At 45.8% G+C, this 27,719-nt stretch overlaps 2 protein-coding genes across 2 annotated transcripts; one reads left to right on the plus strand and one right to left on the minus strand.

The window, feature by feature from the left end:
- On the plus strand, window positions 1–26,430 carry LOC135709203 (uncharacterized). The gene is made up of 2 exons (XM_065231429.1): window positions 1–133; window positions 21,473–26,430. Exon 2 carries the CDS (start codon window positions 21,489–21,491, stop codon window positions 26,262–26,264), a length of 4,776 nt encoding a protein of 1,591 aa, XP_065087501.1. The 5' UTR covers window positions 1–133; window positions 21,473–21,488; the 3' UTR covers window positions 26,265–26,430.
- On the minus strand, window positions 11,482–12,357 carry LOC135709345 (uncharacterized). Its single transcript, XM_065231651.1, has one exon. It carries the CDS (start codon window positions 12,355–12,357, stop codon window positions 11,482–11,484), a length of 876 nt encoding a protein of 291 aa, XP_065087723.1.
- Window positions 26,431–27,719: the final 1,289 nt, after the last annotated feature.

Consider the following 27,719-nt stretch of genomic DNA (forward strand, 5'->3'; position numbering starts at 1 on the left):
CGGACGTGACTGAGAGTGATTTAATTTTTTGCGACGATTTGCTAGTTCTACAATCTAATACTTTGAAGCGTTGGTGCATCTGTGGACAGAGTTCGCTTGTTCGCTTGTTTGTTTATTTGTTAGCGGAAAAAATGTAAGTAATTCCCTATCGGTCCGAGGGGGACGACTCTATCTACGCTGCAGGCAAAATTGTGTTTTGTTGTGTGGCTAGCTGCGCGCACGCTTAGTAGATAGAAAAAAGATTGATGACGATTCTGAAGATTTCCTATCGGTCTGCTAATCGGCTGATATCGATTTATAATACCTGCTAAATCGAACTAAGTGCCACCGTAATGACAAATCAAGATGATCGCATCATTAAAAAGTAGGTACGAAAGACAAGTTTTCGATTCATGCGTTGGCACAGCGTCGAGGGTGCAGATATTTACATTTATTTACGTTTAACTTCATTCACAAAAAAAAAAAAGATTTCGAGCTGTCAATGACTCGCGCTTGTTGGCACCAATATACACGCTATTTTGAGGCTACTCAGTGACTGGGTGGATCGTAAATATTTTTAAATGCTGAATGGAGTTGTCAAAAAATGAGTAAACTGGTTTTACTCCGATGGGTGGAATCTACGAAGATTCTGGGTAAATGGTTCTGATATATTTTTTTCCTAAGTTCAAAATGGCGCACTTTGAAGTTGTGAACCGGCAGTGAGTCAAAAATCTATTTTTAGAAGTGAAGCATTGAAAATGGAGCAGCTACGTAATAGCAACAGGTGGAAACTAACGATTTTAAATTGGCTCACTACTTGACTAGCCTATTGGTCCCAAGTACATCTATAAGCGTACCCCATTCTAGTTTAAATTCTAGTACTACACTATGTTTGTTTTGATTCGCTATGAAAGTTTGACACATAAGTGACTAGACAAACTAAGATGATCTAGAAAAAACGAACTAAATTTCCGGCGAAGCAGCTAGCGAGTCAGGTCAAAGTCAAACAGTGCGCTGACCCTATCTCTGTAAACCACCAATTGCGCCGACCATGCTATAATTAGTTCGCTGTATGGGCAGGCGCAGCATTGAATTATTCCTTAGGGCTCGGGGTTGAACATTGATGTCAACTTGCTCAAGGAGAACAGGGCAGTCGGTGCGTCCTTGCAAAATATCCGCAAACGACTTTCGTAGCTAGACAATCGGAAGGGATCCGTCCACGGCAGTTTACGTAGCGCATATCTCAGGAACCGTCGCTGAACAGACTCAACTCTTTCGACACCGTTGTTGTAGTCCAAACAACCGAGCAGTATTCTAATATGGAGCGAGACAAGGAGCGGTCCAACGATTTAAGGCAGTAGATATCCGTGAAGTCTTTGGCAATCCTGAAGATAAACCCTACAATTCTGGAAGCTTTGTCGACGGCATACGAGATGTGTTGCTTGAAAGAGAGCTGTGTATGCAGAATCACACCTAGGTCCTTAATGTGGCTGACGCACTCAGTTTCAGTGCCTAACAAAGCATACTTAAACTTTCTTGCGCGATACAGAGATAACCGAGCATTTGGACGGGTTAACCTCCAGATGATTCAGAATACACCAATCAGCAAGCATTCAGCTGATGTTGAAGCAAGCAACAGTTTTCAATTGAGTGAATTCGAAGGAAGAGTTTAAGGTCATCTGCGTAAGATAATCGTGTCCCTCAAATACCAGATTCACGTCGTTGAAGTAAATCAGGAAAATCAGCGGTCCCAGGTGGGGTATGCCGGACGTGGCAGCGATAACACTAAGACAGCGATCGGTGAGGTACCATTGCAAAAGGCAGCCGTGGATACCAAGCCTGTCCAGTTTTGCGATTGATATGCGGTGATTCAATTTATCGAAGGCAGCAGATAAGCTTTTTTTTTTTACTTTATTAGAGAGATTTTTAGCCGTTGGCTGGTTCATCTCTATAAAATAGGAGGCCCCAGAAGGGGGTACTGCCTGCAAATTTTGTTACGGAGTTGGCTTACAATTCACATGTACTCAAATAGAAGCAATTAAAACAGATTCCAGTAAAAAGTTATGTGGGGTTTTGAAAGAGATCGGAGCTCCTCCGTCCGGCAGAGATGTCCCGTCAGCGAAAAGAAAGTTAAAAGGACCTAAATGTTGTTATATAGCCCAGCGTCCTTGAGGAAATGATTAACTGTCGCTAAAATGGGAAGGTTCGTCGCCCAGTATGTCCCTAATGCTGTTGGGAAGTGCGTACTGCTCCCGTAGTTGTTGGTATTGCGGGCACAGGCATAGAATGTGTTCCACCGTAGTTTCGACATATCCGTCCACTTGCTCGTCGTTCCTTTGATTCTTCGGATGAAGATGGATTGGGATTGGCACCACTCTGCTTCCCAGGCTTCCCACATTTTGCTTACTATCCATCGCTTTATGTCCTGTAGTGGCACTTCGTCGGTGTAACGGGGGCCAGACCCTGCCAGGCTGCCGGCTTCGCTGTTTCCTGGGATACCGCAGTGCCCATGGATCCAGGAAAACACCGTGTTCGGAGGAGTGGCCTCCACAATACCTTGTATCCAGGGGTGAGTCAGGGTCTCCGATGTAAGGGCTTGTATGTATCACGCTGTACGAAGCGGATAGCACCAGTATGGGCCGGTCCGAGGGTGTTGTAACGGCAACAAAGATGGCCACAGCTTCGGCGGAGAAAACCGAGTATTGTGGCGGTAGGCTGCTACTCATCGGTGCTGAAATTCCGGCTACTCCAATTCCGACCCCGGCTCGGGAAAGCGATCCGTCCGTGTATATGTGGACATGGGTTGGGTAGTCCGAGCCTAGCAGTTCGGCTACTGTTCTCGTCAGCGCTGCATAGTTATCTACAGCCTTGAACCTGCTCTTTATCCGACTCTCGATTTTGGGTGGAGGTATGCGCCAACTTTTGTCTCCGTACCAGTGGACCTTGGCCACTGGGGGGAGCTCCGAATTGGCAGTCATGCGGAGGAGTCTGCTCCTCTCATCGAGGAGAAAGTACCTGTCATTTCCGGAGGTCATTGCGGTAAAGGCAGCGGCTTTCGTTGCAATTGCTGCGGTTATACGATGGCGGAAGGGCAGAATACCCGCTTCGATGCATGCGGCATCGGCGGGCGTTGACGGAAGAAGACCGGAGACAATCCGAACGTAGGTGTTGAAAGTTGGTGCTAGTATCTGCACGAGCTTTTCGGTGGCGATGCACGTCATTTCAAGACCGTACAGTAGGCGACTATCGATGACGGCTCTTGCAATCCGAAGACGAGTGTCGCGATTGTTAGACCGGTGGGGGCGAGAGATGGTGCGGATCAAGTTGATCCTACTGCGGCAGTCGTTCTTGATCGCCTTAAAGCGGAGACTGTTGCCTGGGCCTTGATCCTGTTACATGCTGCTTTTGGGCCGGTAGTTACGATAAGTACATCGTCAGCATACACGAAAATGTAAACATTTTTAGGCAGTCCTCCGAAAACTTCGTTCATGGCCACAAGGAAGAGGGTAACGGCGATAACTGAACCTTGTGGGACGCCCGTCTCTTCTCTGAAAAGCTGGGATCTCGTGCTGAGATCGATCGATCAGGAAAATTTTGATGAAGTGGACCATGAGTCCACAAAGCCCCCAGTTGACAAGCTGCTCTAAGACGAGGGGTGTCCACGTCCTGTTGAAGGCCTTTGATATATCCAGCGAGACGATCTCGGTGTGGAGACCGCTATCGTTGGCACTTTTGAGGACCTCCCCTGCGAAATAAGTTGACGTTCCGTACCCTTGACGGAAGGCGTGCTGTCGATGGTCTAGCAGGTTTTTGGCTTCAAGGAAATGCTTTAGCTTCCTGTTGACCATTCGCTCCAGGACCTTGGACACACAGCATGTCAAGGCTATTGGCCGGAACTTGCTAACTTCACGGGTTGTTTCATTGGCTTTTGGGATGGGAATGACTAAGCTCTCCTTCCACGACGCTGGATACGAGTTGGTGAGCCAGAGCTTGTTGAAAAGCGCCAGCATCTGGCCTGGCGTTGGTAACCTCTTGAATAGAGTGTACCCGATTTCGTCGGGACCCGCCGACTTTCCGTTGCTGCAGCGGAGGGCATGCTGCAATTCCTACCAGGAGAATGCTTGGTTGATGTCCGAGTTCCCAGCGTCAGGAAACAGAGAAACTTGCAATGGATGACGTCGAAGGCTTAGCTTTCCGCTTGAATTCGTCTTCGTACTTCTCGATGGCTGCGAGATCGGCAAAGTACGAGCCGAGTTCGTCCGCTACAATTGCAGGGTCAGAAACCGCTTCACCGTTAATCTGTACGTGGAGCGGAGTCAGGCGCCGTTTCCCACTGAGGGTGTTGACTCCATAAGTCGGCCGAAAACTGTGACGAATTCATACCTTCCAGAAAGTGCATCCAGCTGGTTCGTTTGGCGACACGGATTTCTTGCCGGCATTGATTGTGCGACTCATGATAGTGACAGAGAGCGTCCTCGCGGTCAGAATGTCCGATAGGAAGGCGCTTTAACGGCTTTCCTCGTATCTTCATTCCACCAGCGTAGCGCTTTTCGCCCCGGAACGCTGCTGGTCTTTGGGATGGTTGCTGTTGCCGCTTCGTATACCACTTTTGAAAAGTATTCAATTCTGTTCGGATTACGCTGTAGTAACAAGGACTGGAAGGCTTCACCATAGCTATCCCAGTCCGCTTGTTCATAGCGCCATCGGGACTTCCTTGCTGCCATCGGGAAGATGGCGGTCGAAAGTTGAACTTTGATGGGGTAGTGGTCGCTACCATAGAGATTCGTGTTCGCGCTCCACTGAGTTTTTCCGGCAAAGCAGCGGCTGACAGCAGAGACGTGGGCACACCGTCATTCAGACGCACCATGTCTTCCTTCTCGAAAATATTGACCAGGGTAACACCTCGAGGGTCGGAGCGGGGGCAGCTCCAGCTTGGGTGGTTCCCGTTCAGATCCCCAACCAGCATGCGCGGTTCCGGTAGTTTAGCTATGGCTTCGCTGGGTTGATCGTGCAGGTTTGGCAGCCGTCCGCATGGCAGGTATGCACATGCGACGGAGATGTTCGCAGATAAGTCAGTATAAGTGACATCCGTCTGAGCACGATCCGACATACTGTTAGAGATGTAGGAAGTAAGGCACAGCAAGTTATTGGCATTAGAACGACCAGCCATGAAACCATGCTGGTCGATACTAATATACGGCTTACAGTGAGCGAGTAACGGTTCCATAACAACGAGTTCGAATAATTTTAACAGCGCTAAGCGAAGTGATGGCATGGTAGTTGCCAACGTCCTGTTTGTTGCCCTTCTTGTGTACTGGAAACATGTGCGCTAGCTTTTAACAACGGACCGTTGAAAAACGTGAAGCAGTGGAGACAACAAACTGAATTGATGTCAATTCTGCTCAAGGTTTGGCCAGCGAGTGGTACGTAACTGGCAGCCAGTCGGGCATGGCCGTCACTCAGTCTCTCGTCCGTGAAGACACTAGCAAATTTTTCAAAGAACATCTGACGGATATCTTGCGTAGAATGAGGCCACGATTATGTATCATAGAAGATGGCAGACCAGCTTAATGACGTTGTTCGTTGACAAACTTGCAAAACTGCTCGGGACGTGACTTTAGCTTTCTCTGCAATCCACGTCGATACTGAAGAAAGCACCGTTTCGCAACTCGTTTATATTCGTGTTTGATGCTGACATAGTGACGTTGAAGGGATAGCGGTGCTTGGTGAATTTCCTAAGATCGGCTCTCTTTCTGCATTTCAGTCGACGAAATTCGCTCGTATGCCATGGTGGATGGGTCGTATGATGATTAATCTTTTTCGGAACGTGTCTGCCGATGACATATGCCAAGACTTTGGAAATAGTTTGAGCGGTGGACTCAATGTCAAATAAGCCGTCCCAATCTAAACTGGAGAGTAACTCGGCGATACTACCAACCGGTGGAAACTAACGATTTTAAATTGGCTAACTACTTGACGAGCCTATTGGCCCCAAGCAAATCGATTGACGTACCCCATTCTAGTCGAAATTCTAGTACTACACTATGTTTGTTTTGATTCGCTATGAAAGTTTGACAGATAAAATGAGGGGTTCGTGGATTTTCCTGTGTTTCGAGGGGTGCATCGATTAGCTTGGGACTGAAGAGAGTACCAGAGCTGAGTCAAAAAGTTTGGCACGTCTCTTCGGGACCTTCTAGTCTTAGAGTTACCTCTATGATACTACCATGGCCGGCGTCACGAAAATCGTAGAAAACGGCGGCAAGTGAAATATTAAAATCATGCATCAGTTTAGTATAGCTCCTCGCATAAGAAACGATCTATGTTCTGGGCGCTTACAAAACAAAGATCCAAACTGCGGTTGTTTTGGTTAATAACATGATTGATTTGAGAAAGAATGGCTGAGCCAAGGGTAGGTCACTCCGCACACCAATCTGTGCGGATTGTGCCGGTCATAGAGCAAGCTGTGATTGTTTGTAAAATACTCATCCCGACAACCCGGTATTTCTGACACCATGAATGTTTTGGTTTGAAATTGCAAGGATAAATCGGATTAAGGATGACGCGGAAGTGGCGGGTGTGCGAAATTTTGATGTTTGTTTTCCATAGGGTAATAAAAGTCCTGTGTTTTAGGGTTTTATAATGCCCTCAAAGGCAGACCAGAAACCTAGCTTTTCGTGATGTGAAAAGCATCGGTATATCAGCGGCTGGAAATAGTTGGAACCGGTGGGGAGCATTGTTGGAGACCGACTATAGAGGGTGATGAATAGACTTCTTTAGTTTGTTTTGTGTGAGTTGCAGCATTATTTGAACTAAGGGTACTAATGGGGTCTGATTAACTGCCTCTTTCTCTCGAGCCAACTCTAGAACCTACATTTCATATTTAGATCTTTAAGTGAACGGCTGGTCTGATTTCCTCTGGTATATTCAATTAGAAGATGTTCTTGAATATACAGTCCAACAGTACGTAATGTTGTGAACAACATCAATGACAGTTCTCCAGCAGTGCACCAATTTTATTTACAACAATCTAATTCCTACAGGATTGTGCCGAAGGTATGCTGAAGGTGTGCCGATGGATGTGCCCAAGCTTGGTTGAATCTAATTTCGGCACAATGTGCTGAGTGACTTACCCCTTGGCCTGAGCTGTAATCGTTCAGAAGGAGCGAAGCGTTGGAATGGATGACACAGTGATCCATAGCAGGATAGAGGAAGCCGTTGCGAGTTTGTTTTTCCATGAAATCCCCGGGAGATTCAAGTCACCAAACACAATAACATCATCGGTTGCTTTAGCGGTATCCAGAACAGAGAAAACCGATTGGCAATGGGTCTCGATGAGCGATTGCCCAGTTTGATCGATGTCCACACCTGCTCTAAGCATATCCAAGCATTACTTCCTAGTGATCTCGCTTTAAACCTAGAACTTACAGCCACTAAAACACCTCCACCTTTAACTTTCCGGCTATTATCAGCATTCCTATTGCAACGGAAAACTTCGTAATCGTCGCCGAACACCTGATGAGAGAGCGTGCGTGAATTCAATCATGTCTCCGTGAGAATAATGATGTCGTAGTTGCTACGCGAAAATCGTCAACATCACAGTTGATACCACCGACGTTCTGGTAGTAGACGGATGTCTCATGCTGGTAGTTGACATGATGTGGATGTGGAATCGGGGGCTTCCGCAGTGCTATCCTCAATACATCTCGGTGGTGGTCCAGAAGCTTTGATGTCGGGCAAAACATTTCGGAAAACCCCGTTTCTCGACTCAAGCGCAGGACCGCGATGTCTGCTGGTCGGTGGCGGGAAGGGTTCGAATACGGAGAGTAGAAAAGGAGCTTCCTCAAGACGAGCGATAAGAGTGCGTCCCGGTATCCGGCTAGCAGAGGAGGCTCCGGAAAACCAACTGGCAGATGTAGTTTCTTTGGCACTAAAATTCGGATCAACATCTATAGGCTACGAAAGCTCACAATTACAGTGGTACTTGCCTGGTGTAGCAAGCTGAGAGACCCTCAGCCCGCATCTAGACTCAGGGCCAGGACGACTTGAATGAACACAGGCAGCAATAGGCACGACTGAGCTAGAGGAGCTGGGGACTCCCAAAATGCTTTCTACTGTGCGTCCTGGTGCAGCTTTATTCTTGGAGACCATTCGTTTAGCCTCGAGGGATGCGGGAAAACTGATCACACAATGGCAAACACGAATAATAGAGATACTTGCCTGAGCAAGCGTTGTGGAAGACTCCCTTTTCACCGCCAACCTTGGGGCCGAGACGACTATGATGAACGAAGGCGGCATTACGCAGGACTGAATTGGGGTTTTTGGGAGCTTCCATCAGAATTTCTACGGTGCGTCTCGGATGCTGAGAGTATGATAGGCCAAGATACCGTCGTCACTCCATAGGGGCTGGATTTTTTTTAATTTGATGACTTCCAGTGTGCGCGAATCTTCAAATTCGCGAAACGGAATACTCTCCGGCCAAGAATCGCAGGAAAGTGCCGAATCACGAAGATCCTCCTTTACACCAATCTTGAACGACACGAAGTTCAACCAACCGGTGGAAACTAACGATTTTAAATTGGCTCACTACTTGGCTAGCCTATTGGTCCCAAGCAAATCGAATATCGTATCCCATTCCAGTCGAAATTCTAGTACTACATAATGTTTGTTTTGATTCTCTATGACAATTTGAGGGATGCATCGCTTAGCTTGGGACCGAAGATAGTACCAGAGCTGAGCCAAAAAGTTGAGCACGTTTCTTCGGGACCTACTAGTCTTAGAGTTACCTCTATGGTTCAACGTAGATGGATTTCTCCCTCTTGGTACCAACTTAGTCACCATCACCAAATGTGTGTGTGAAGTAAACAATTCGATTGTGCTTCTTGTTTTCTCTGTGCTAATTCGTGATTTTTTAACGTTTTTCATAAAATTGTTACACCCGAACGACCCATCGAGTACTTTTCACATCACCCTATCGCATCCCGCTGGAGTACCGCACCTACATACCGTTTAATCAGCAAAATTTATCGATTTACCGTCTCAACGTACACTACGTGTGATCCGCCATAGTAACAATGGAAACTGTGTGTTTCTCTTGTGCCAGAAGTCTCGCCAAAGCTGATGAAATTATGTGCAATGGATTTTGCAAGTCGTCGTTCCATCTAAAATGCGTTCATCAGACCCCAGCTACTCGTGATAACATTGCAGCTTGTTCCCAACTATTTTGGATGTGCAAAGCTTGCATCAAAATGATGGCGAACGCTTCCTTTCGACAAGCAATTACGTCCACCAATACTGCAATGCATGTTTTGGTTGAAGATCAAAACAAGGTATTGAATGAACTGAGGAACGAGATCGCTCAAAACACTACCAAAATCAACACAATTCTCGAACAATCAGCAACGCGTAACGAACAAACCCAGCCAACACCGATAACTTCTGACAACGACACACGACAACAAACAGAGTCTCCTGGGACGAAACAAATAGAACCCGGGGTTACCATCCCACTTGCAACAGCTAAAAAGCAAAAGAAATTTTGGCTGTACTTGTCCGGTTTCGACCCTTCAGCATCAGCAACTTAAATCGAAAATCTCGACACTGATGATGACATTGAAGTAACTAAGTTAGTTCCCAAAGGCAAAAATCTTAACGAACTTACTTTTGTTTCCTTCAAAGTCGGAATTGGTTTGCAGCTGCAGGAACAAGCCCTCCTTGGATCGACGTGGCAACAAGGAATAGTATTTCGTCCATTCGATTCCAAGCAATCATCGTCGGATCGGCCTATTTTTCGCTTCGGACCCACAACACAGTAGTTCACTGGGCGCCCTAGATATCGGTGGAGCCTCACAGATGATCAGCTGTTCAACCACAACAACGCAGTCCCGAAACACAACCACTCCTTTACATCCAGACTCCACTGATAGACAGCAGCAATTCACTAACAATATACATTGTACGTCCACGCTTGTACTACCAGAATGTACGTGGGTTACGCACCAAAACAAACCAAGTACTGCTAGCACTATCCCAATCTGACTACGATGTGATAGCTTTCACCGAAACCTGGCTCGGTGCTGATATTTCTAATTCTGAATTATCACACTACTATACAATCTATCGCTGTGATAGCAACGCCAAGCCAATTTCGACGAGGTGGTGGTGTTTTGGTCGGCGTCCGTAATGCATTGAACAGTGTCGCTGTTTCGATTGCTGGTACCGAGTGTCTGGAGCAAATAATCGTTCGGATCAAGCTGCCTACATTTGAACTCTTCGTCTGTTGTATTTATCTCCCTCCCAACTAGAGGGTCCAATTTCCCGGGTCTAAAAAAATCCCGGGATTCGGGATTTTTTTTTTTGAATCCCGGGAAATTTTGATATGCTTTAAAAAAAACATTATTTTCCAAAAATTAACGCTTTTATTCAACTTTAAAACTTAACAATGAGTAAATGAATGAATGAATATAGACTCAAACATGTTATAATCAGTTGCTCCTCTTAAAATAAGATTTCAAGAAGCAAAGTTCATGGATACTTGCATCTGACAGTGATGATCTCCTTTTGGAACAGATGTTCGCCGAATCCGAAAAAGCTCTCTCGCTATCCGTTGAAGTTGGCTTGATGGATTTGAGAGCAGTTAACAAGATGTTCAGACCAGCTGTTAGGTCTCCGGTCAACTCGTAAAAAGAAATCTATTTTTGAATGACCTTTTGAGCAATGTTTCCGCGATCGTTTTTTCTGTCGTTGGCATGCTACTAGATCCAGCATGCTGTTGGATAATGGTTTCCAACGCGTCCTTTAAAGATTGATGTTGGTTCTTACTCGTGTCATCCACCGTTGCTTCATGTTGGTCGTCGGAAGTACATGTGAAAAAAACGAGTACATTCTTCTTTGACGAACTTGAACAGCTGGTTGCGTGAAATCACAGGTAACTCAACAGATGATGTTGAGGCAATGCTGTTCTGAAAAAATTTTAGAAGTGAAACCAATTTGATGTTTCGTCTCTCATTGATTCTCTTCAGAACCGCCTCGTAGAGTTTCGTTGAAATAGGGTTGCCCATACTCTTAAGTTTTGATAGCAAAAAGCTCAGACTACCTTCCGCCGTCAACAACGTAGCATCTCGACGTCCTAAGGCTTCCGAAACGAGTCGTATTGCCTGCAAAGCTTCAAAGAGGGATCTGACCGAAATAAAATCTTCACTGGATACACACTCTTCGAGTGCTTCCTCTACACAATCATGTAATTTGAAATACCGCTCCAGCATTTTTTCAGTGCTATTCCATCTGGTTTTTACGTCCAGCAAAAGCTGAAGAGGTTTCTTGACTCTTCCAACAACTTTATTTTGCAGCACCGAGTTTTTCACCGGTGAATGACGAAACATCCGAACTACATTTCGGATCTGCTTAAGAGTTTTTTTCCAAATGTTTTAGTATTGTAGCAATCTGAAAAATAAATGACAAGATAATGATAGAAAAATAGTAATATGAAAAACAAATAACAGAAGTTCATAGCGTACCGGATGAATAGAACTTTTCGTTATCAGAATAATCGTGTCGGTCTTCGTTGTCACTATCTTCGTCATCAAAATCCTGAATTTCAGAAGAAGAATGTTCTTCACTTGCCGTGGACTCGGATTCGTTGGAGTTCATTTGATTGATGACGTCTTGTACGGCAAGGTGCAATGCGTGGTTGTAGCATAGCTGGTGGAAATATGGCACGATTTTCCCAAATTTTACCATTACCGAAGCTGCGCCAGGTGTTACGGCCGTTATAGAGCCAATGTCAATGCCGAAGTCCTTGGTAACTTGTTCGATAGCATGGGCAATCTTTTCTGCTGGGAAAGAACCGTGAATCCGAGACAATCCTAGGTTGTAACATGAACCATCTGCGAAATGAACGTTAATGTTCAAGTATCGCTTGTTAGCAGAACTGGTCCAATCATCTGTTGTAAGACTGACGAGCTCCTTTTTTTCGACGATCCTGTCGTGAAATTCCTTCTTGGTCTGATTTTTAATTTCATCGTAGAACTCATGGATGAGTTTGATTATCGTGGATTTGGATGTTGGCAGTTTAAATCCTCTAGCTGACACTGACTCTCGAATAAACTTGCTCTTCGTAATGGCAGCAATCGATATCCCGTCCAATGCCGCTAGACGTGCAACAATCTCGCGAAGTGAACTTCGTTTCAGAAACGGATCCAACGACGATTGCTTCACGGTTGAATTAACGGACAACTTGGGCTGCTTCGCCGGTACCGGAGTTGGTTCTGGCCACCACAAACCACTAGTTGAAGCACCTTTGCATAACAGAATTTGCGGACACTTCAAACACTGGGCGCGCTCGTCGGGAAGTTTCTTAAAATGTTGCCACACGTCCGCCATAGCTTCTGCAATTAATTTAAGACAAATCGCGTAAGACCAACGCTTTGAGGATAAAAAAAACATTTATTTTACCTGCTTTGAGTGTAATTACGACGCGCATCAGTATTTGTACCGGAAATATGGAACGTTATGCTTGCGAATGCAGTGAATCCAGGAGCCTCCTTTGTTATTGATGTGTTTTTTTTCATTCCTTTTGTTTTTAAGCCTGTCACACACCAATGATGCTTATATAAGGTCTGGTGGCACGAACATTACGATGAAATCTCGACGAATATTGAAAATGGTCCTATCTGTTTATATCGATTCTTTTCACCTATTTTCTCTTTCACTAACCACAGAGATGTAAACACAATCTCGAATATTTTTGCATAAGAGATTGAAAAAGAAAAAAATCGGGAAATCCCGGGATTCGGGATTTAGGCTATCCCGGGAAATCCCGGGATTTCCCGAATTGGACCCTCTACTCCCAACAGCGACAATGCATTGTATGAACAGCACTGTTCATGTGTTCAAAGACTGATGGATCAAGCGGGTGATCGTGGTTTGGTTGTTGTTGTTGGTGACTACAATCTACCCTTCTTGAATTGGGACCATGATGATGAATTGCGATGTTTGCTACCTACAAATACGTCTTCTGAGCAGGAGTTCACTGTGGTTGAATCGTTCATCGCTAATGGTCTGCATCAGTTGAATCATTATGGTAATGCGAATGGAAGGATACTAGATTTGGTTTTCTCTACTGATAGCAATGTACTCGAGCTTGTGGAGCCCCCGTCACCGCTACTGCGTGTTGATGAACATCATAAACCATTGGTGCTTGTGATTGAAACTGCAAGCGAATGTGAAATTTCCCGAGCAACTGATCCGTTAGATTTTGACTTCAAGCGATGTGATTTTGCAGTTTTGAGCTCAATGATTTCGGACGTCGGATGGGTGAATCTTCTAATTGGTTGCAGTGTCGACGAAGCGGTATCGATATTCTACGACAAGCTTTATGGAATCATCAGCGAAGTTGTGCTTCTAAAACAACGGATCGACACCCACAGGAAGAAACAACCATGGTGGAACAATGAACTGCAACGGCTGCGAAATCGTCTACGCAGGGCAAGGAAGCGTTACTTTCGGTCTAGGAATGAACAGCATAAGGCTGAGCTGCGTGACTTAGAGAGCGAATATAACTCTTTGCATGCACAATGCTTTCGCTGCTACATTCATCGTACTGAAGCAAGTTTTCTTGGACTGAAGTTCCAGCGGAATGAAAGGCCGAGTTTTTTTTAATGTTTGATGATATAAACTTTATTTACACGAGATGTACACACATCGAGTTTACTTTTGCGAATGATACAAAATGGCGCACACAGCAGAAGGCTGATGCTGCGCTCTCGCTCTGCTACCGTCTCTTTCGCTATCACTGTCACTACAGGATAGCTCTTTGCATCAAGGTGTGTAGTGAAAGGTGGCATGACCGTTGTTACACCAACACTCCTCCTCAACGAACACTGCCATCCTATGATGACAATCCCAGCATCCGTGCAAACTTCATCTGTTTGACTGAACCCACCGGTTTAGTGAGTACATCAGCCACCATGTCTTCAGTTGGACAGTACTGCAACTCGATGCATCCGTCATCACACAGTTGCTTCACAAAATGTCCCCGCACCTCAATGTGCTTGGACCGACGACTCTTGCGTTCTGACGTTACGAACTGGATACAGCTTTGGTTATCCTCCATCACTTTGACAGGATCGCTCAGCTGTTCACCCATGTCCTTCAGCAAGCTCCGAAGCCAGATCAGTTCCTGACTAGCATCACTCAGCGCCACATATTCGGATTCCATCGAAGACATTGTAACGCAACTTTGCCTTCGACTAGCCCACGATACTGCTCCACCGGCATAGTGGAAGACGAATCCTGTTGTTGATCTTCTTGTACCAACGTCACCAGCCCAATCGGCATCCGAATATCCGATTAGCTTTCCAGCCGCGTCGCTGTACTTCAATCTCTACTCCTTCGTTGCCTTTAAGTAGCGGACAACACGTTTTGCCGCTATCCAATCCGCCTCCGTAGGCGCACTCACTTTACGACCCAATATCGCTACGCTAGCTGCTACATCCAGCCTAGCACACACGGAAATGTAGAGAAGCGCTCCGACAATACTCCGATAATCCATCCCGTCCGACAGTTGAGGACTGTTATCTTCCGTGCTCTGGAAACCCTCTTCCATTGGCGTCTTCGCCCGCTTTGCATCACGGAGCCCAAACTTCTCCGCAACACGATCGATGTACCCTTCCACTGAAACACTGTACTTTCCATATTCCTTCCGAATCTCTAGTCCCAAGAAGTATTTGAGCTCTCCAAGATTGGTGATTTCGAAATACTGCTTCAGCGTTTTATACACCGCTTCGATCTTCGCTTCATCTTCGCAACCAACCAAAATATCGTCCACATACACAATCAGGTATACACGTTTTCCATGAATCAGCATTGTGTACAGGCACGGATCAGCAACACTTTGCTGGAACCCCATTTCCACAAGGACACCGTGCAATCGTTGATTCCAGCATCGTGCGGACTGTTTGAGTCCGTAAATGCTCTTTTTCAGACGACACACCATGTTTTCCTTACCTTTTGCTATGAATCCAGGTGGCTGCTTCATGAAAATCTCCTCGTTCAAATCGCCGTACAAGTAGGCCGTTTTCACATCCAAATGCTTCAACGTTATTCCCTTCTTGCTAGCAACGGCTAACAGCACCCGCAGTGTGGTGTGGCTGGATACCGGTGCGAAAATCTCGTCGTAATCAACTCCGTACTTTTGGGAATATCCCTGAGCTACCAGACGAGCCTTGTGTTTGATGATGTCACCAGCTGCGTTCCTCTTCACGTCCCATTCTGTGAGTGAGATTTCAGCTCGTCAACCATTGCCGCTTTTCAACTTTCTTTCTGTTCACAGGTCACCGCTTCCTTCAAGAATCTTGGTTCGACCACCTCCGTATCCACAGACTCCGCAGCAAAAATCTCCTCAATCAGTCTCTGAGGCGCGATACCCTTCGTTGATCTTCTCGAACGCCGTGCTATTTCATCTAAAGGAAAGCCATGAAACGATTGGTTTCCTTCCGAAGCACTATCGTAGAACGATCCATTCAGATCCCGACCGTCTTCTACCGATTCCATGAATTCTTCTACCGACTCCGAATTTTCTTCCGATGATGTTGAGGTCCCATCCGTCTCATCCCGAGACGCATCTCCTGATGGCAACACTAGCGGTACTTCCAGTACTCCTCCTGCTTCTAGACCCTGGATCCGAACAGCCTCTTTCGTATCGCATAACTCCAAGAACTTTGCATCCCTGCTAATCATAATCATATCCGTTTCAGGGTTCAAGAAACGATACGCCTTACGACCGTCAGCATACCCTACGAACACCAGCTTCTCAGCCTTGAAATCCAGCTTGCGCCGCTTTTCCTTGGGGATATGCACGTACGCTTTCGATCCGAAGATCCTTATATGACCGTAGGAAGGTTTCTTGTTGTTCCAGAGCTCAAACGGTGTCTTACAGACTGTAGATGACGGCAAACGATTCTGCAAATAGTTTGCAGTGCAAATCGCTTCGCCCCAGTACCTCTTGTTCAACCGTGACTCGGAAAGCATACACCGCAGCATCTCAACGAGATAGCGGTTCTTCCGCTCGGCGACACCATTTTGCTGTGGTGAATACGGTGCCGTCTGCTCATGAACTATTCCACGCTCCGTGAAAAACTTCCGCAACGAACCACCCGTGTACTCGCCACCACCGTCAGAACGAATCTTCTTGGGATAATGCCCGAACTGATTTTTCACCAGACTGCAGAAATCCCGGATTTTCTCTTCTGCGTCCGACTTCCGACGCAACAGATGCACTACCGTGTAACGACTGTAATCGTCTACCAAAACGATGTAGAATCGATTACCACTTGGCGTTTCTTCTTCCATTGGACCGCCCAAGTCAGTGTGCACTAGATCTCCTATTGCGCTAGATTTGCTGTCCGACACTTTTGGGAACGACTCTCGAACCATCTTCCCCTCACAACACGGACCACACACCGACTGAACTTCACATTGATCCACTTTCAACCCGTATCCCAGGTTATCACGTATTATTTTGTCTACAGCTTGCACATCGCGATGTCCGAAACGACGATGCCACAAATGATGACACAGGTCTGCATGTTTCGGATCAACCAGAAATGCCTTCTCCGGAGCTTGCTTCAAGTGGTACAACCCTCCTTTACGCTGCCCAACTAGCACTGTATCTTCTCCTTTCAGGATATGACACTCCGTTTTCCCAAACAGCACCCGAAAACCCAAATCTGTGATTTTACTTACCGACAGCAGGTTACCAGCGAGCGATGGAACATGCAGGACGTTTTCGAGCCGAACGTTCATCCTGATGCCATCTCCGTTGAAGGAGACTAGCTTACCGATACCACTTCCAGCTGACTTGATGGATTTTCCATCCGCCAGGCAGACCGCCGTTGCCTTAGATTTATCCACACCATCCAGCAACGACGCGTCACTCGTCATATGTGCTGTGGCACCTGAATCCAGGTACCAGAAACCAGTTCTATCGGTTTCACCTGCTGCCAAGCACGTTTCAAAAAAAGAACCGGATTTAATGGCCATACTCACCTTCTGACCATCCGTCTTCTCTTTTTCCCGCTTGTCCTGCGCTAATTTCCGGCAATCCCGCCGAAAATGTCCTTCCTTCTTGCAGTAATGACACAACACTTCTTTCTTCACGTAGTGCTTACTTGCATACTTCGGTTTAGCCAACAATCAATACGAAACTAACGATTTTAAATTGGCTCACCACTTTAGTAGCCTATTGGTCCCAAGCAAACGATTAACGTACCCTATTCTAGTTGAAATTCCATTACTACACTATATTTGTTTTGATTCGCTATGAAAGTTTGACAGATAACATCAGGGGTGTGTGGATTCATGCAGAACATGCAGGGGTGAGTGAAATAGCTTGGGACTGCTTGGGACCGTTGTTCTGGTACTGAGTGAGCCAAAAATAATAATGATTTTCTTCGGGACCCAGTGGTCTTAGAGTTACCTCTATGGTTTAGCTGTGTTCATGACCAGTGCCTTTTCACACGTACTATCACTCTCACTTTCAGCACGACGTCGACCTTCGTCCAGCAGTTTACCTTTCACAAAGTCCACTGTGAGGTCTGCATCTGGTCGACTTTCAAGTGCCACGATCAAACCGTCGTACGATCTGGGAAGACTGGACAACATCAACGCAACGAACCAGTTGTCCTTGACTTCTTCCCCCAGTGCCACCAACCGAAGCCGGAGAGCCGCCATCTCCTTCAAATGTTCCGCCATATCACCGGTTTCCGTCATTCGGATGGTAATTAACTTACGCACTACGTGGATTATGCTGGACAGAGATGCGCGCTCGTGGTAGTCCTTCAACGCATCCCACATCTCCTTCGCCGTTTGCTTCTGCATAACGTGGATCAGCTGCGTGTCTTCCAATGCCAAGCCGATAACCACTTGCGCCTTCTCATCGTTAGAGCTCCAGGTCGCATCAGAAGCCGCTGGCTTCGGATCGGTCACCACTCTCAGAAGCTTCTCCTTCGTTAGCAGCAAACGCATTTTAAATTTCCATACCGCGTAATTACCGTCGTTCAACTTCTCGATCGTCACTTTCATGTCCGCCATCTTGTTTTCCACAAGCAAAACCCGGTCACTTGCAAAGTTACGATTCGATTCGTTCGACTCACAACACCGGTGAAAAAATCCACTACCGTTCCGCGAACAACAAAACTCAAGCACTTCCAACGATAACTGGGCCCATAACCTCTTGGACTGAAGTTCCAGCGGAATGAAAGGCCGAGTTTTTTTAATGTTTGATGATATAAACTTTATTTACACGAGATGTACACACATCGAGTTTACTTTTGCGAATGATACAAAATGGCGCACACAGCAGAAGGCTGATGCTGCGCTCTCGCTCTGCTACCGTCTCTTTCGCTATCACTGTCACTACAGGATAGCTCTTTGCATCAAGGTGTGTAGTGAAAGGTGGCATGACCGTTGTTACACCAACAAGTTTGAAACAGAACCCCTAACAATTCTGGCAGTATGTGAAGACCCGCAAGCGATCCAACGGAATGCCTCGACATCTTCGTTACCAAGGTGAGGCAGCTGAATCTCCATCAGAATCTGCAAATCTGTTCTCGGCGTTCTTTCGAAGTGTGCAAAGTAATAACCGACCACCTTTGACTGAATCGTACTTGAGCAATTTGCCGCACTACGACTTGAACGTGACCGTCTACAACTTCTCTCGGCAAGATGTTTTTGCTAAGCTGGTTTCTATCGACACTTCGAAAGGAGCAGGTCCGGATCGTCTGTCACCTTTCTTCATCAATCGGTGTGCGGAGTCAATCGCTTTGCCTGTGAGTAAACTCTTCAACAGATCTCTTTCGGAGGGCATATTTCCCAAAAAATGGAAAACTGCAGCCATCACTCCCATTCATAAAAGTGGTAATGTTAATGACGTCGAAAATTAACGTGCAATTTCGATTTTGAGTTGCTTTCCTAAAGTCTTGGAGAGTCTTGTCCATTATTCTTTGTATCGTAACGTTCAACATGTGTTTCTTCTCTTGTTGACAGCCTTAAAAAGCGACAACAGGTCGATGCAGTTTATGTCGACTTTTCTAAAGCATTCGACAAAGTGCCGCATGCACTGGCAGTGGAAAAACTCAAACGCATGGGATTCCCTCAGTGGCTTACCCAATGGATTGAATCGTTCTTGTCTGAGCGTTGGGCTTTTGTACGCCTCGGTGGAACCTCATCTGAAACGTTCTCAATTACTTCCGGGTTTCCCCAAGGAAGTCATTTGGGACCACTACTTTTCGTGCTGTTTGTTAACGATCTGTGCGGACTCATCAGATCACCGAGGTACATGTTCGCTAATGACCTGAAATTCTTCCGCCTGATAACCTCCATGGTCGATTGTTGCGCTCTTCAATGGTGCTCACTAAACGGAATGGAAGTGAACATTCGTAAATGTAACATCATCTCGTTCAGCCGATCTAGGACAACTGCCATTTTCGATTATAAGATGAACGCTTCAAGTGTCAACCGTGTGTCATCAATCAAGGATCTTGGATTAATACTGGACAGTAAGCTGAAATTCACCGAGCACATTGCAACAACCACCGCCAAAGCATATGCGATACTAGGGTTCATCCGCAACACGCAGCAATTTGAGGATGTATACTGTCTAAAAACATTGTGTTGTTCGCTAGTGCGCAGCATACTGGAATATGGCGTTCTAGTATGGGCACCGTATCACGTCACGCTTTGCTTTCGCATTGAAAAGATTCAACGTAACTTTGTCCGCTCCGCTCTACGACTGTTACCATGGAACGATCCGGTTGTTCTTCCGCCGTACGAGGATCGCTGTGCTTTAATTCGTCTTTCAACATTGGCTGATAGAAGGATTCTTCTGCAACGGCTGTTCATATTCGACACTCTGGACAACAATGTAGATTGTGCTGAACTTCTAGGGAAAATCCAGTTCAATGCACCGGCTAGGCAGACGCGACAAAATGACCTTCTCCGTATTCTTCAGCATCGTACAGTCTACGGTCAAAACAATCCACTGGATGTTTTTTGCCGTCGTTTTAACGAATCGCGTGAAGATTATGATTTTAATATTTCGAAAACCATGTTTAAAAATAGGATTAGTTCTTTAACTAGACATTAATAATTCTGTCTGTGCGTTTTTATTATACGAAGACAAGTAAAAAATAAATTACAGCATCACTGGGCTCCAATGCCAAATAGTCGCGAACGAGTGTCGCAATTTCATCGTTCGTAGCGCTGGGGTGAAATGCCGAAAGATACACCCACACTTTGTCCGAATTTTGGTCAACAATTTTGATCGACTCGCTAGGAGGCTTCGTACCGCTTAGAATAGGCTGTTCGTTCGCACTAATCGAAGTCCGGCGACGCTTTGGAGTATTTCGAACGGAGGCAAGCCGATCGGATCGGGGCCAAGACAAGGTCGAAGTAGACGACAGCTTCGAATCAACGTTGGCTGCAAGGGCGAACACTGCCGAGTTCAACTTTTCAATATCCCCCTTCATTGTTCGACAGCGTCAGGTATCATCGAGTCCTGGACATTATCACGACTCATGATGTTGCGGAAATGCCCGTTAGTGAACAGCTCAACACAGTGATCGCACATCCGTTCTTCTCCAAAATTCTTAGCTGGTCGAGAAGCTTCAACTCAGCATTGGCGCAGATGACGTGAAAAATTTCACCACAGAAACCACGGCAAAAATTGCGCTCTGAATCGGAAACGGTCTTCTGGCACTTTTTGCAAACATTGTGGCCGGTGGTGTAAACATATCAAAAAGACTGGCAACTCTTCCAGTTTCTCATACAACCGGTATGAGGCAGGTACAATCGCGTCATCTGCCGCTCAAAGGTAAATGCTCCTTTAGAATTGGATAGCAAAGGTTCCATCCTCAGAAGAAAGGTTTGTGTATTTGCTCATTTTATTCTATTCGCTGCTTCCACCTTCGCTCGAGCGCAGCGCTACCAACCGGTGGATACTAACGATTTTAAATTGGCTCACTACTTGACGAGCCTATTGGCCCCAAGGAAATCGATTAACATACCCCATTCTAGTCGAAATTCTAGTACTACACTACGTTTGTTTTGATTCGCTATGAAAGTTTGACAGATAAAATGATGGGTTCGTGGATTAATTTGGGACCGAAGAGAGTACCAGAGCTGAGCCAGAAAGTTGAGCACGTTTCTTCGGAACCTTCTGAGAGTCTTAGAGATTCCTCTATGGCGCTACTGTATCTGTCGCTTGGATTCAGGCAAAGCTGTCAATGTTCTTTATAAATATGTTGTCTTCGGTTATAGCCTAGCTTTGCCGATTTACCATTTTTTTTACCATGGTCGGTAACCATATGTTTTATCTTATTTGTATTGGATAAGTTAGGAATACAAGTTATGGCCTTTCAATTTTATGCTGTATTATTGTAACGATAAGTTGGATTGTATATTTATGATATTTTTCTTTTATCCGGGATACTTCTTCCAGCGCAACTGCACCGGTAATGGCCCAGCAAGGATACCTCAAGGGTGGTACTCTAGGAAGCCGTCACGGCACTGACTACCAAGTGCACGTGCTAATGTGGCTCTACGAGCGGGCAGCGACCACCGGGAGGTCCAACTATGCCGACTTTCGATTGGCATCGGAGATGGAAGCCGCTGGAAAATTCGACGACGCGGTGCTCTCATGGCAAGATGGTGCCTTGAAAAACTGGCTGTTCGTACAGGTCAAACACAAGGTATGTGAAACGCTAGTTCAGAGGCTGCTGCTTCCGACGACAGAAGCGAAAAAAGGGGACGGAGATTTTTCACTGTACAAGTATCTGCTCTCGTTTTGGGACATTGAACGCAACGAGAAGTTTGCCGGACGGAAGCAGTACGTTATCTTCACGAACTGTGAGCTCGGTATGACTGTCCTCGAATGGTTTGAAGATTGCGAGAAGGATGTCGATGGGATCTTGAAAATACCTGGCGGTGAATCACGACTGCTGAAAATGAAGTTCAACGATCGATTTTGCGACAAGTTGGTTGAGTATGGCAGTAGAGCTTTCAATGAATTAGTGGATGCACTGAAGGCGATTTTCATTGACGGAAGAACTGATGTCAAGACGGATGTGTTAAGGAAATACCGCGGTGCGATAGCAAGTAAAATTTTAGTTGTCGATAAGACATTGGTGAAATTTACACCGAGGTTCATTAAGAAAAAAAATCTGGATCCCTTGGAACTGCAACTCCGTAAGAATCTATTTCGAGACGACGTAACGTTACAAGAACTTATTTCCTATGTCGTAACGGATAGCCAGCTGAGCGCAGATTTGACGATCAAGGATAATTCACTTAGTACCCTACCTCCGGCAATTGATCGGAAGGATGTCAAATTGTTTTTCAATCGACTCATCTTTGCCATCAACCAGCCAAATAATGCAGCCCTTGAGAAAATCATCTACCAAGAACTTATGGCTAGGTACAACTCTCCAATGCAAGATCCAGACTCCCGGGAAAGCTGTACCACCTTGTGGTACACCAAGCTACAAAAGATGGTGAATGTTTGGTTGGACCGCAAGGAAGGAACCTACTTGGAACGCCATGAACTGGAAACGGAACTTCAAGCAGCACTCCACACGTTTAACTGCTCTAAGCTGGATGTTCGGACGGAAATATTTCAAGGAAAGATGCAAAACTTGCGCCTAGAATTTACCAATGTCAGTCTTTCTCTAAGCCAGGTCCCTTTGGCAATCATATCCAACAGCCAGCAGGGGCTGCTCACTAGTCTTAAACTCTACCAGATACTGAAAGGTTCCCAGTACCGTTATTTTACCTTCGAGGACCTGCAGATTTCCTCGGTTCTGGGAACACTGTTGGATGTCCTTCGCAAAGAGAGCTCTCCGATTTATTTGCTACTCAAAGATAACCATCCCACTTTCAATTTCCACACCAAACTCTTCAAGGGCAAAAGCTATACACAAATCATCCTACTTACCTACAGCAAAGATCGGGCGTCCAGTTTTTTTAACGGAGTTCCATTCACCACCGTGATGGATAGTGACAGCAATCTGACTCATCTATCTAAGCAAAGTCAACACATCCTAAAGCGGCGAGCGGTTCTCTTTCAGGGTCACGAACGGACGCTTATGAAGCTTCCAGGCTACAACTCCGCAAAAGACCTCTTCAAAAACGATGACCTGGAGAAGCTGATCCGCGTCGAAACCCTCACCTTGGGTCCTGAGCTAGTGAAACTCGAAACCAAGCGATACATTCCTCGGATCATCAGTAACTGTGATCCTGACGAGTGGGGTGAGGATTCAATCGCATCGGATCCTGGGACCAGTGCGACACCGAAGGCTGGTCAGTGCGTCAACTACACAGAAGAGGAGTTTCTCGCCGATATTCCGGCTGTATTTGCACGGAGCAAGATTGTGATACTCTCATCGACGCCCGGTATGGGTAAATCCACGCTCTGGAGCCGATTAGCGCTCCTGGCTAAAAAACTGGATCCCTCCCGATGGGTAATGGTCGTTAAGCTTCAGGATTGCGTCGACCTGTTAACAACTGGATCGAGTATGGAGAACCTCAACGATTGCATGGAATTGTTGGGAAGCATCGTGCCGTTCAAATCTTCTCTTGATCGGACCCTGTTCTACAAATGCCTGCAAGTAATACCGGAGAGTGTCTACCTGCTGTTCGACGGGTTTGACGAACTACCGCATGAGGTTACGGATCGTGCTATTGATATGTTAAGAACTCTCTGTGACCATGCGCGAGTGTTCGTAAACACGCGTATCCATCATCAACAAGAATTGGAGAAAGCGCTCGGCGTTAAGGCACACTTCCTCAAACCGATGAGTTCTTCGGATCAGAAAGAATTGTTCCTAAGCTCGATCGAAGTTGACCGCTCATCCAGTGCACTTGCCAAATTTCTGCAAAATCTAACCCAGAAAATCCAGAGCAAATCGTTGGAACTTGCAAGCAAGTTCTTCGGAGTACCACTAATTATCAAGATGTTGGCCGAAATCTACAAAATCAACATTGAGCTCCATTGTAAAACGGACGACCGAAGGTATCTGGATTCGATTGATCTTGACTCGTTGAGTATCTTGCAACTGTACAACCGATTTGTTTACAGTTCATTTCGCCAGCTAAATGTCGAGAAGCTTAAACTGATAGAAACTAACCGGTACGTTCAGCAAATACTGGCTCCCGAAAGTTACTTCTACAAGGGATTCGAGAAATTGCACTGCTTCCTCGGCCTTTTAAGTGTGGTCAGGGAGCAACAATTCGGGGGCGATGCCGAACAGCTCTCGGAACTTCACCAGCAGGCATTGTGCCTGGATTCTCCGATCGTTACCAAGTACATCCAACAACAATCTTACTTCATCCACGCGTCCATAGGAGAGTTCTTTGCCGCAAAGTCCCTCGTCGAAAAGCTGATTGGAATGACATTGGATCAAGTCACTGAAAGCTTCGCAAAAAATCGAAACTCGCGGGAAGTACCGAAGAAGCGTGGAACAAAAGATGTCTGGGATCTTTACTATCTGGTCTTGCGAGACTACCCGAGTGTCCGGAAATTCTTCTTCCTCATGATCCAGCAGCATCCGAGCTGTTTGGGAAAGTTGGAACAGTTGTTTTGGTGCATGCGACCATACCCTTTGCTGTGGGCCTGCGAAGAAAACGTGGAACCGATAGCCAGGATGTTGATCGAGGAAGATCCCGCCATAGCAGCGTATTCTACGAAGCTGAAGCAAACCCCATTGCACTGTGTAGCGGTTCTTGATGCTGATCGAATTTGTACCCTCTTGCTTGACAATGGGGCTGATCCGAAAGCCATGAATCTGTACAAACAATCGGCTCTTCACATAGCAGCTCTGAATGGCTCCATAAACGTTGCCACCTTACTAATCGATCACGGAGCAAGCGTAGATACCACCGATCAAAATCTGTACACACCTCTGCATCTGGCATCGCAGGCAGGACATGTTCAGTTTGTAAAACTATTGCTTAACAATCACTGCCAATTGAACTTGCAAACGAAGAAGAAATGGAACGCCCTGCACATAGCGGCCTTCAACAACCACGCGGAAATCGCTATGATTCTTATAACGCAAAACATTCAGCTGAAAGTGGGAGCAGCCAAGCAGTGGCTAACGTTCTTGGGTCATATAGTTGCTCGAGGATTCAAGGAAGTCGTCTCTATCCTAGTGGAATACGAAGTACGCACCTGTTCGGATTATAACGAAACACTGAACTGGGCGATACGCAGTGACCGCGTTGAAATCCTCCGTGCCTTGCACAAATCCGGAGTTAATGTTCACGACAAAGGTGACACCTACCGATTGGCTTTGAGACAAAAGAAACACCACATTGCCCAGGAGCTTCTTCGCTTGAGATCACCAGCCGATACATTGGATCAGCCCTTGCATGCTGCAGCCGAAGCCGGAAGCATCGACTGTTTAGAGATCTTACTTGTTGATACTATAGCAGAAGTGAATGCTGTTGACAAGAATGGGATGACCCCCTTAGACTTGGCCCTGAAGTTCTGCCACCCTAATGCAATTGAACTTCTGCTTGGTCGGTCTGCCATCGCCAAGAGCACATCACCACTTCATACGGTTGTAAAATCTCCCATATGCATCAAAGTTCTGCTCCGCCATGGAATCTCCGTGGATGCAACCAACAATACGGGCAGTACAGCGCTCCATCTGGCAGCACTGCAGAAAAACTACCAAAGCTCTTGGCTGCTACTCCAAAAAGGAGCTTCCCCTCTCGCGAAAGGAAACGACGGTCGAACGGTTTTGCACGTTGCTGCTGCGCAAAACTTCATCGGACTGGTACCGATTCTGGTGAGAAATCCGGCCCTCGTCGAACAGGGAATTGCCGAGCAGTACGTCAACGAGCAAGACAAACGAGGTCAAACGGCATTGCATTTGGCTTGCGAAAAGGGATTCATCGAGGTTGTGTCGCTTTTGCTCGCTTCCGGAGCCAGGGTCGATGGATTGAACAACAGGAAAGAAGCTCCGATTCATTTGGCAGCCAGCGGGGGTCATTGGGACGTAGTTCGATTGCTGTTGGAGCAAAAGGCTGACATTGCAGCCGTCGATGGCCAGGGGATGAGCCACCTGGATCGAGCGGTGGCCGAAGGACATTTGGAATATGTTAGGAATTTTTTGGGTCAAAGCCCTCCGGTATCCAAAGCGGGGATTGACTTGATGAAGGCGATCAAGCTGGCCAAAGAACGAGGTCATTTGCTGGTGGCAGGTGAGCTGGCCACTCACTTGGTACAGTAGAAAGCTGAGCTGAATGGATGACAGCAAACAGAAGCAAGTAAACAATGGCAAATCGAAAACAAAATGTGTGCGTCTGTGTTTATCTTAATATTATTGTTGTTTTTGGTTCCTGAGCTTTTGTTCAACTATAAGAAGTAAGCGAAGAAAATGTTGAAACTAGATAAATGTTAACAGATAAGGGCAATCAATTAACAACATAGTAAACATAACATTCAATATTCAAGTTTGTTATTTATCATGAAAGAATCACCATGGATTAAAAATTTTCAAGCAAAAGTGAACGTTGTCGGACCCACGGCTTACATATAACAGGCTAGCTACGCCGCTCCTGTCATGTTTTGTGGACGTCATCAGAATCGGTGAAATAAACAAACAAGTTTTCATTGCTTATATACGTCAATTTTCCAACTTCTCTAATGAAAATCATACATCTGCGGTCAGATAAAGTTTATGATAACCACATTAAATGCAATGGAAAATGCAACGACAATGAAATCGCCGGTTTAAAAAGTCTACCCTCGAATGTAGCATCCGTGGTGATGCTTTTCTGAGCCACAGCAAATTCCTGTCGAAGAAACGGCTTTCCACCCCTGTTTCCACCTCGTAGAATCTCATCGATTACCGTAAGAAAACACCCCGAAGGGACCGGCTCCGGTGCTGAAACTTGTGTTGGATGTTCGATGCTGCAGGAACACGAAGCTATCAGGATTCTCTACAACATCAAATGCAATTTCTCAGAGCTGCTTGAGGTCCGGGTTTGAAACCATGTGCCAAAGCCCGGATGGATTCAAATTCCGTGAGGCACGTCGAAAACCCGAGAACTGTGAAAAAATGTTCCTTCCTGCACTGTTTACTTTAACGATTCTGATGACACCACTTCGGCCTACTTCGGTTGATGTTTACTCTCTAATGAGCTAGCCTGGTATGTATATCGTGGTCGGATCTATCAATCAGCGTTTCCAGATCTACCAATCAGTGCTGCTAAAAATTATTTCTTCTACACTCAACTTAGCTGAAAATGAAGACAACGTTAAATGAAGACAACGTTAGATTTTGACATAATAAAAGCATTTTCTTGATCAAGGCAACCTCTGAGTATCGAAGTCAAATTTTTTTTTTCTTCATCCATGGCTGGATGCTCATTATCGCCTCTATGTTGTCAATATTAATATTCGTCTTCATTTTGGTGGGAATGATTTTGACGATAAAATGCAAATTGATTATTTTCATCTCGATTTTAATTTGTCACAAATATAGCGTTCAAGAACGTGTCGTGTTGGTTTTTACACACAGATCGATGGAAAATTATTGCCTCATGCTGAATTGATGTAAATATTTAGGTTTTAGGCTCTGGGGTCGACAAAATTTAAAATAATAATTTTTCTCAAAATGAATTTGATTATTTTGCTTTTGAAGATCGCTTCTGATTTTGACAATTTTAGGTTTGATAATCAA

The sequence above is a fragment of the Ochlerotatus camptorhynchus genome, unplaced genomic scaffold (assembly GCF_037179485.1).
Source record: "Ochlerotatus camptorhynchus isolate MF236.1 unplaced genomic scaffold, CSIRO-AGI_Acam_v1.1 ptg000357l, whole genome shotgun sequence".
Lineage (NCBI taxonomy): Eukaryota > Metazoa > Arthropoda > Insecta > Diptera > Culicidae > Ochlerotatus > Ochlerotatus camptorhynchus.